Source organism: Anneissia japonica, unplaced genomic scaffold, assembly GCF_011630105.1.
Source record: "Anneissia japonica isolate Jap-2015-1 unplaced genomic scaffold, ASM1163010v1 scaffold7096_len229077_cov162, whole genome shotgun sequence".
In the NCBI taxonomy this organism is placed as follows: domain Eukaryota; kingdom Metazoa; phylum Echinodermata; class Crinoidea; order Comatulida; family Comatulidae; genus Anneissia; species Anneissia japonica.
In genome coordinates, this window is record NW_022755880.1 from 165,611 (window position 1) to 176,127 (window position 10,517).

The 10,517-nt window shown below is 37.2% G+C and overlaps 1 protein-coding gene across 1 annotated transcript in view; it reads left to right on the forward strand.

Annotated features, from left to right (window-relative positions):
* LOC117123758 (polycystic kidney disease and receptor for egg jelly-related protein-like) overlaps positions 1-10,517 on the forward strand; it is a 95,283-nt gene that overhangs the window by 47,200 nt on the left and 37,566 nt on the right. Inside the window, exons 15-16 of the mRNA XM_033269763.1 lie at positions 757-882; positions 5,776-5,893. Of these exons, the coding sequence (XP_033125654.1) occupies positions 757-882; positions 5,776-5,893 (244 nt within the window). The remainder of the gene's footprint in view (positions 1-756; positions 883-5,775; positions 5,894-10,517) is intronic.

Genomic DNA, 10,517 nt, shown 5'->3' on the forward strand with positions numbered 1-10,517 from the left:
TTTCATTTAGGCCTATGTGTTACATCTGTCTCTTATACACATCTAGATGTGTATAAGAGACAGGTAGGGTGTTTGTCAAATTAGTCTAATAATCAAATATGAAGAAAAAAGATAAGCATTCTATAAAATGACAATTCTACTTGAATTTTTCATAGATTTATTGCTAATCGGGAAAGGCTACAGTGTACATACCATTATTTTTTTCATTACATAAACATAGCTTAACAGAGCAAGTGTTTGTAAGCACAGATTATCTTATTATTATTGCCATTATTTCAGCAATCTGAAACCTTGCGGTGATGGACTTTCGTGTTCTACCAAAAGCTTTTAATATAAATTTAAAACATGGCAAGGATAATTATTGTGCAATTAATTGAACTCCGACATTAGATAATACTAATCAAATTATATATTTTCATAAATTACCAATGGAATTACAGTGAAAAAAATTTTGATTGCCATTTTCAATATTTACACATTTGTGACATTATATTGGTATCTTTTAGTTTCCAACAAAGAAAATGTTTTTTGTTTGCCAAAATCCTATAGAGAAATTGCAATAGGCTGGTTATTGTTTCTACAATTTTGTGCATATCCAAGGTTTTGATTGGTGAAAAGCTTAACCCTAACCTAGAATTTCAGTACTGTTACCCTACATCATGTCGGAAGAATAAGCATTTCCTTTGTAAATTTTGTATAATATTTTTGTAGGTAGTTGACATTTTTGTTGAACTAATTTTTTTTTTTTTTTTGTAGAAACGTAATGATATTATCGGGTACCTGAATCAATTAAACCCCCAAGACCTTGGTGATTTAGCAATGATGACATCAACCATAAATGAGGCTATAGCAGTTCCAGATGAAACATCATCAGAAGCTAAGGTTTTTAGTATATTTCATTAATATTTGTGGATGCTTTTATAGTTGATTTTAAATGGTGTACTGAAAGAATAAATACAATGCGTAGAAGCATGTGTCGCAGCATGTAATGCATTGGACTTTCAATCTGAAGGTCAAGGGTTGGAGCATGATGCTCGTCATACTGCTTCTGTCCTTGGGAAGACACTTTATCTGCATTTGCCTTTTTTCACCCAGGAGTATAAATTTATAAATGGGTATTTGGAAGGAGGTGAATGCTTCGGAATGAAATTAGTAGTGCTGATACACACATAGGCAGCGTAGGAAATTGCATGTTAGGTATGATTGATTCTGTATCCAATGACCAGGGAAAAAGGCGCCTTCAGCATTTTTCTGGATATGTGTGCTATATAAATCCTATAAAATAGAATTTAAAAAATAATAAACATTCTTTACAAAATAATAAACATTCTGTAAAAAATAAAAATCTAAACATGGAATGGAAGAAGCTTGTCTTTCCAGTCTTAATAAACCGAGCTGAAACTCTGTATCAGCTGTGCTATTTCTAATACCTAAACAACTCCCCTTTCTAAGACTTAAAAGAGATTTGGTTTATAAAGCAACATTCCATCATTTAGTTGGTGAGTTACTTGATGTTGGATGTTAAGGAAATTATGCTGAATTCTGTCTTTAATGCAGTAGTTACTCCGAAATCAGAATGTCTGCGCCCGCCACCTACCTAATCGGAGGGTTGATTAAAACTTTTGCTCCCTCTATGAGAGCTTGTGTAATTAATGATAAGTTCAGGCCGCATAACCTCCGAAAGTTGCACTGAGCGCAAACATTCTGATTTTTGAGTTTTTGCGTATATGCAACAGTGGTTGCGCCAGCCGGTGGCCAGGGCCCCTTTGTCCGGACGCGCTGCCCCCGCTACATATTTTTTTGGGGTCTTAGCCCCATGGAACAAGAGGTTTTCAGCGATGCCTGACCACACCCACTTTTTTCATCGGGGAAATTGCAGCGCTAATGCACTTTTGCACCTAACTTTTAATTCTTAATATTTGTAGATCAATGTTCTTCTCGCAGTCACAACATATAATTAACAAACATGTTCACATGATTCAACCACTCACTAAGTACTTTTTTCAACAAATAAGCCCGCAAATAAGTACAGTGAATCTGAGCTCACTAGCACGACGAGCGGCTGCCATTTTGCAATCTGTAAGAAATTGTCAGAATGTCTGAGTTTACAGCGCAAAGTTTTTTGATTTAAACGTTTATGGGAACTTAATTACGTTCATATGTCATTTCATTTAGGCCTATGTGTTACATTGTATGGTGTTGTTTGATTATGATGTGTGTTCACATGAAATTCACCTGGAAAATAATTAATTTTAGAAAATTAATAATGATCCAAATACGTACACAGATATACAAATAGGGCCTATTGGCCTAATCGAGCAAAACAACTATCAAAGCGAATGCTAAACTGGGGTGGCACCATGATTTGCCCGACCGGGGGGGGGGTGTCCGGTGCAAGGTCCCCGACGGGGAGAAGAGTGGCGGGCATTCCCCGACGAGGAGGTTGATTTCTCCAACGACAGCCAAGTGGGCGTGGTCGAGCGTCGCTTAAAATGTTTCGGAAGTGGTCCAGAGGAGAAGCCAACAAAAATGTTGACAATTTAGGGGTTTCAAAGGCTTATTTAATCGATTTTAGTGTGTAATACTAATATGTAGAAAAAAAATTTTCCAACACCAGCGGAAACACTCTTTGTGTCAAGGGGCGTAGGTACACCCCAATTGGTGTAACTCAGTCGGCGTAATAATTTCAACCTATTGCATTTCCTCGTGTGGAATCATAACCGGACCCCTTTTTTCGTTGCGGATTGTAATTACCTCGCTCCATGCACTATGCTGCACATTATATTTCAACACAAGTCTCAGCTATTGGTTACATTCACCGTGCCCAAGGTTGGAATGATCCCACAAAATCATTTCTTGTGGCATGTGCACTAAAAAAGGTGTTCATGCGCTCTCTGGCTCCTGTGATACGAGACTCCCTATCACCAAAGAGATATTATACAACATACTAAGCGCGGTGGCGCACATTGAACCAAAATTTTCTGTGCAACTTTTACTTAAAGCAATCTTTTCAACCGCCTTCCATGCTTTTCTTCGCGTAGGGGAGCTTGCTGCCCACAAAAAACTTGCCCACACAGTTATTCAGACTGATGATATTGTATTCTCTGAAGTCGGGGTACGTATCACTATCAAATATTCTAAGACATCGAGGGAGAAGCCTCCAATATCTCTCCTTATCAGTAGGTCGGCGGGTCACACTTGCTTAGTACGGATTCTTGAAGTATACCTCGCCTATTTTAAGCATGTATCGGGGCCCCTCTTCCAATTAGAGGACAGGAATCCAGTTTCTCCCTCATTCGTCAACTCCAAACTGAAGGCAGCAATAGATTTTTGGGCCTCGATCACTCACGTTACTCTGGCCATAGTTTTCGAATTGGGGCTGCAACCTGGGCAGCAGAAATGGTGCGCCCCGAAGCGGAAATTCGCACTATGGGAAGATGGAACTCACAAGCCTTCTGCAATTACATCCATATGTCGGTCTGAGATTTCAGCAATTAGCTGGGGCAATAAAACGCTGTGTAGTTCGCAAACACGCCTGTGGCAAAATTATACTCATAAACGTTTCATCTACAATTCGTCCTGGTTACCCTGTTGTTACACCTTATCCAGCCTTTCAGCATGGCTGGGGCAGCATGTTGTCAGCACTGTCCAAAAATAATTACTGGTACCCTGTTGTACCTCGCAACACTCATTTCAGATTCAGTAAGTTTACTTCACTGAAACGTGCCTGTCAGCGGCTGGCTGGGGCTACGTAATGAAAACTATTTTCTTCGATATTGTACGTTTGCGAAATCCATTAAGTCTTTAAAATGCCTGTCAGCAGTTGGCTGGGGCAGTTTACGCAGAACACTATGTATATTAACTTTTATCTTATTTTTGTATTTATGGCACTGCAATAAACATATTTACTAATCGGGTTCTGGAGTTTTCATCACTGAAAACTTGCCTGTCAGCAGCTGGCTGGGGCATCGCAGTGAACAAAATTCTCCTCGATACGGTTCACAGGATAACTCCACTGTTTAGAAACAGGCTTGTCAGCAGATGGCTGGGGCCGTTTTCAGCAAACAAGGTCTTTAATCATTATTTTGGTATTCCCAGTAGGCCTACATTATTTTAATAAACTTTAAATCAGAGGTTTAGATTATGGTATTCATTAATAACTTATTTTTCACATAAAAATTCGGCATACGCATCTGATAAGATGACCTTAGAAACCGAAAAATTAGAACGTTTCAAGTAAAATTGAAAATTACGCATGCTGAGTAGCTAGATCTATATGGTTACAGTAAATGTAGGTGTGATTCGGTCGTAATCCCTTCTCATACTATATTCATTTGGCCATGGCCTTGCTGCCTGCGTTGGGTGCTGATCCTTTCGGGGTCAGTGACGCTACGGCACTCTGCCGCTTGGCTTGTTGGCCACTTTTTAAGAATTTTTACTATGGAAATTAATTTAGGGACCGATCGTGTGCAACGGTCCATTTGCCTTTTGTCGTAATAAATCACGACCGAATCACACTATATCTGATCATGTGTACAGTGTATTGAGGGTGACGGCCAAGAGTGGGTGGGGGCCTTACAGTTAATTCTTAGCCCAGTAGACACAAATAGCATATAATTTTTTTTTCTCCACGACGAATTGTGTTTTTTCTTCCATACGGCGGGGTGGGGGGAGCACCTGGCCCCCGCAAGCGCCATCCCTGAAAGCTAAACTTTGGTTCGATTAAACTTGATTACGACATAAAGTTAAAAAAGATGGTACTACGTAATGATGTCACATTTTGTTGACGGATGTTCTTTCATGGGAAAATTCAGATTCAAATTATAAGACTGGCCTTTAATTAATTGTTACAAAATTTAAGAATTAACTTGGGCATTCTGGCAATTTCTTACTTGATTGCAAAGCTGAGCAAAATAGTGTGTATACGGTTCGTCGTTCTGGCAAGCGCGGAAACACTTTATATAAATTTATAAAGGTATCATTTTTGTTGTAAAATGTACTTTGTGAGTGGTTGAATCATATAAAAATGTTTTATAAATATGATGAACAATGAGGTAAAAAAATTAAGAATTAAAAGTTAGGTGCGAAAGTGCATTAGCGCCGACCATGATGTTTTCTACCCCCCCCCCCCACCCATCGCGCAAATCCTGGCGCCACCACTGTGTAAAAACTTCAAAATCGGAGGGTTGATTAAAGTTTTTATCTGTTAGGGAGAGCTTGTTTAATACTTAAAAATTTTAGGATGCAAAACCTCCGCACCGGGCACAGAAATTTTGATTTTGGAATTTTCGCATATAGTACGCAAAAACTCTGAAATCAGAGGGTTGATTAAAAGTTTTGCACTCTCTATATAGGGAGAGCTTGTTTAATTAATAATAAGCTTGATTGACACTCGAATCACTAGCATATTTTTTTTCGCAAGTATTTTGGAACATACTGAGTGTTTGGTATGAAAACACGTCAAGTACTGTAAGGCAAAACATCACTTCTAAAATGTATAGCTTGCAATAAAAATGAGTATGAGAACAATTTTATAGAAGGTAGTACAATATTGCAATGGATAACAAGATGTAATGAAAACATTGAATGGAAATATTTTAATTTTGTGTGCAGTAGATGGCATCCAATTAAATCATGCAGTGTCAAGCTATATAAATTATGCATTCAAAAGCATGCAGTTGAAACACTCATTAGAAATTATGTATGAAAGCTAGTAGTTCGGCAAATGGAACAAATACAGGATTACTGTTTAGCAAATATTTTCTTTATTTATAGAATACTACGATAACAATGGTTGAAAAACTGGCAATCGTGATGTCATCGCAGGCAAATGAAATCGTCACAAGTGCAGATGATATTGAAGGGTCTGCATCCTCTGTTCTTGAGGTCTTAGGTAAGTGTAGGTATATATGATTATAATTATATATAAACTAGAGTTGTCCAAAATCTTAGGTTTTATTTTTTTTTTTGACTAGTGCTGTCTAATACGCATGCACATAATAGTGTGGAAGAATTAGGTGCTTCAATCGGATTTGAATTCTTTAGAAAGAAAGTTTATGATTATGGCACCTTTAGTTGACCGAAAATGACACTCTTAGACATTAATTTTAGTATTTATTTTCACATATTTTCCAATTTTTTTTATAATTTGGAAAAGTTCAGGGGCTCCCAGGCTGGCTGTTCCCCCTCCCGTTTAATCCTCCACTGATCTGTAGTGGTTAATGACTTTTGTTAACACGTTTAATTTTATTATGCACATATTTATATTAGGTTGTATTATAACTGTTATTAAATGTACAATAATACGTAATATATTTACATAAATAAATACAGGTATTATTAGATTTTATTTACTGTGATAAATTTAGTAAAATAAATTGAAGAAAAAAAATATATACAACCTAATAAATAATTAGTTTAGTTAATACAATGAAGAAATAACTGATACTGTACTTCGCTAATTATACTATAAACACCAGAAATTACCATATGAGTAGGATTAATTGGGTGTGTAATGGCTCCTATCTATGTCTTAACCAACAACCCTATTCTGAAATGGATCATTCCTTTGTAAATGACATTTATTACTAACTGATATTTCTTCCTACTGGCATTATTTCTGATTTCCACAAGGGGTTGCATCTATAATTAAATACTAAGAAAACAATGCATTGCATGTCTAATTAGCTGATTATATTGTAATTATTTTAGAGAATTGCTTCTTTTGTTTATGATAGATTGTGGCTGGGCTATCTTTGACCATTTGACTGAATAAAAATTTCCTTCTATATCTGCATATGGATACTAGTTCAGTTTTACTATTGTGAACATAGTTCAGGGTGACATACAGGGTATGATAATAATTTTCTCATATAAAAATAAATTGCATCATTTAGTAATGTTTGAATATGCTTTGCATTGTTTGATGATTTTCCATTTTATAGAGTATTTAATGTTAGAGTTCGTAAGGGTCCATATATATTTGCTTAGTTCCGTGCTATTTTTTTTCACCCTGCCCAGACGATCTGTTACCTCATGCTTGTGTATATATTTCCCCTTTAATGTTGAGTGCTTTTCGGATCAGTATGGAAAGTGAACTTTGGATACTCAACGAAGAACATCCTTATGGCACACTAACAACTACTTGAAGTGTTTAATTGAAAAGACGGAATCTTTTTTAAGACGAATTCAACTAAAAGTATTTTACTTTCTAAATCCACAACCCGAATCATCAACAGAAAGGTTTGGATTCAAACAAGTTCACCAAAGCCTATCACAGAACTTAATTAATTTGAGGAAAAAATGCTTAGCCTCATTCAGAACATTGATTTCAAGGATTGCAACTCTAAATTTTAAAAGAAATTATCTCAAGATGTTAAAAATATCAAGAGAGATGTCAAACCAATAATAGCTGCTGATAAAACCACCAACTTTTACCGGATAGATGCACCATCGTACAACAAACTACTAGAGAACAATATAACTAAATCATACAAGAAAGCTCATAAGAATACGACAACCAAGATACTAGCAGCAAGCAAGCAGATCTTAGAAAGAATAAACACAAAGGTAATAGCATCAACCAAATTGAATCGATGGAAAAGAACCGACTCTGTAATTGACTGGTACAGAAACATCCCCAACAAAAATAATCACTTGTCCATACAGTATGCTTTGACATTATTGATTTTTATCCGCCTGCATCAGAAGATCTACTAGTAAAGGTAATCGAATTTGCATCAGAATATGACACCGTCACTGACCAGCGAAAAACATCATCTTTCAAGTCAAGAAATCTCTATTATTTTATGAAAACATCCCTTAGTGTAATAAAGAATCAGACGATGAATCTGTATTTAATGTAGCCATGGGAAGCTTTGATGGAGCTGAAACATGCAAGCTTGTAGGGTCCTATCTGCTCTCACCGCTATCACAAAAATATGGGAACCAAATAGGCCTATACCAAGATGATGGATTAGCCACATTTCATGAATCACCATGAAGGACTGAAATAATAAAGAAAGACATATGCAAGATATTCAGCAAAGACAATTTAAGGCTAACAATTGATAAGAAGTCAGTGGAATATCTTGACATAATGCTAGACTTGAGAACAGGATCATTTTGGCCATATACCAAACCAAACAATACTCCTTTGTATGTGCACCAGGATAGTAACCACCCACCATCAATAATCCAAAACATTGCCCTAGCAATAAACAAGAGACTCTCAAACATACATCCAATGCGGATACATTCAACGCTGCCATACCCCCACACGAAGAAATTCTAGAGGAAAGTGGGTATGAGCACCAACTAGAATTCACCACCAAAGAAACAACCAACAAAGAAAAAATCACGTAAAAGGAACATCATATGGTTCAATCTAGACTGGGTTCCAGTCCCTAATCTTTGTCTTAATCAGTTGAAATGCTTAAGAATAAATCGATTTTGGCACAAATGGCGTTCCATATTACTTATTTGCATGGCATTCCATAGTATACTTTTTCTAGGATTAGGAAATTAACTAATTCTTATCAAAAAAGTTTCTCAACATAAACTGATGCTGGTGGCGCTTTCCGAAATGCGCTAATACTACGAAAATCCATAAATTAGAGACTTGTGGCAAGTCTAGGTTCAACCCACCGTATAGCGACAATGTCAAAACTAATATCGGACACGAATTCCTACATCTAATAGACCAATGTTTCCCCAAAGTCCACCAACTATCAGGAAGATACTCAATACGAACACTTTGAAACTAGTTCTATACCTAGCATGAACAGTATCATCAATGCATTCAATTAATTAAGTACTGGTAAATGCAAACGGCGCAAACCCTAAAAGTAACACCGATGGATGCAACTGCCGCAATAAAAATGAATGCCCGGACCCTTAAAAAATGCCTCACAGAATGGGTAGTCTACCAAGCCACTGTGATTGGAGAGGACAATCTGAAAAAAAAAAAAAAAAAAAACATACGTGGGACTGATTAAAAACATGTTCAAAACCAGATACAGTATAGGAATCATTCCGAAATGCAAAGCAAAAAATAGCACAAAACTAAGCAAATATATATGGATGCAAATATATATGGACGCAAATACATGGACCCAAATACATGGATCCTTATGGACTCTGACATTAAATACACTATAAAATGGAAAATCATCAAACAATGCAAAGCATATTCGAACATTATTAAATGATGCAATTTATGTTTATATGGGTAATTTATTATCATACTCTGTATGTCACCCTGAACTATGTTTACTTGATAGTAAAAATGAACTAGTATCCACATGTGGACATAGGAAAATTGTACTCAGTCAAAGATAGCACAGCCACTATCTATACTAGCATAAACAATTCTCTAAATAATTACAATATAATCAATTAATGTGTATATGTATATATATAATATGTATATGTATATATATATATATGTAACATATGTAACCTTGTACTGACTACTCACTATGTATTTGTACCTGATGTGTGTGGGCAGCTTTTAACAGCAGCCCATATGAAACAAACTTGTAGTAATAAATGCATATGGAATTTTTCTAAGTTTGTCTACTTTGTTCGTTTTATTTTGCTCCCAACTGGTTGAGCTCTCTCACCCTTAATGACTTACAAAAAGATCACCTTGATTATATATATATATATATATATATATATAACTCGATAACATCAACAGAACCACCAGAAGCGCCACCCTCGTCAACCAATGGAAAAACTCAACTTCAGTCATAGAATGGTTCAACAAGATCGAGAACAAGGATAAACACACCTTCATATCCTTCGACATTGTGGACTTCTACCCCTCAATCACCGAAAACTTGCTCAAAAAAGCCATAGCATTCGCCAGGAATCACGTCAGAATCTCCCAACAAGAAACCGACATAATCCTCCACTCCAGAAAATCGCTCCTGTTCGACGACGACAAACCATGGGTAAAAAAGGACAACGATGGACTATTCGACGTGACCATGGGCAGCCACGACGGTGCGGAAGTTTGCGACCTTGTGGGACTCTACATCCTGCACATACTTTCTAAGAAGATTGACAGACGGAAGATTGGACTTTACAGGGACGACGGACTGGCTGTCATCGAAAACGCATCAGGGGTTACATCCGACCGCATCAGGAAGGACATCACCAAAACATTCCACGACCTGGGACTCCGAATCACCATTACCTGCAACACTAAAGTAGCCAACTTCCTGGACATCACCCTCAACCTCAGCAACGGCAAATACCAGCCATACCGAAAGCCGAATGACCAACCTCTGTACATCAACAGGCGATCTAACCACCCGCCTAGCATCATCAAAAACCTGCCCGACTCGGTGAGCCGACGACTATCCGACATCTCCTACGACGAAGAGACTTTCACCAACGCCACACGACCTTACAACGACGCCTTAAAATCAAGTGGATTCCCTGGAGACCTGACCTACGTTAAAAATCCGCCCAAAAGAACACGCAACCGCAAACGCAACATCATCTGGTTC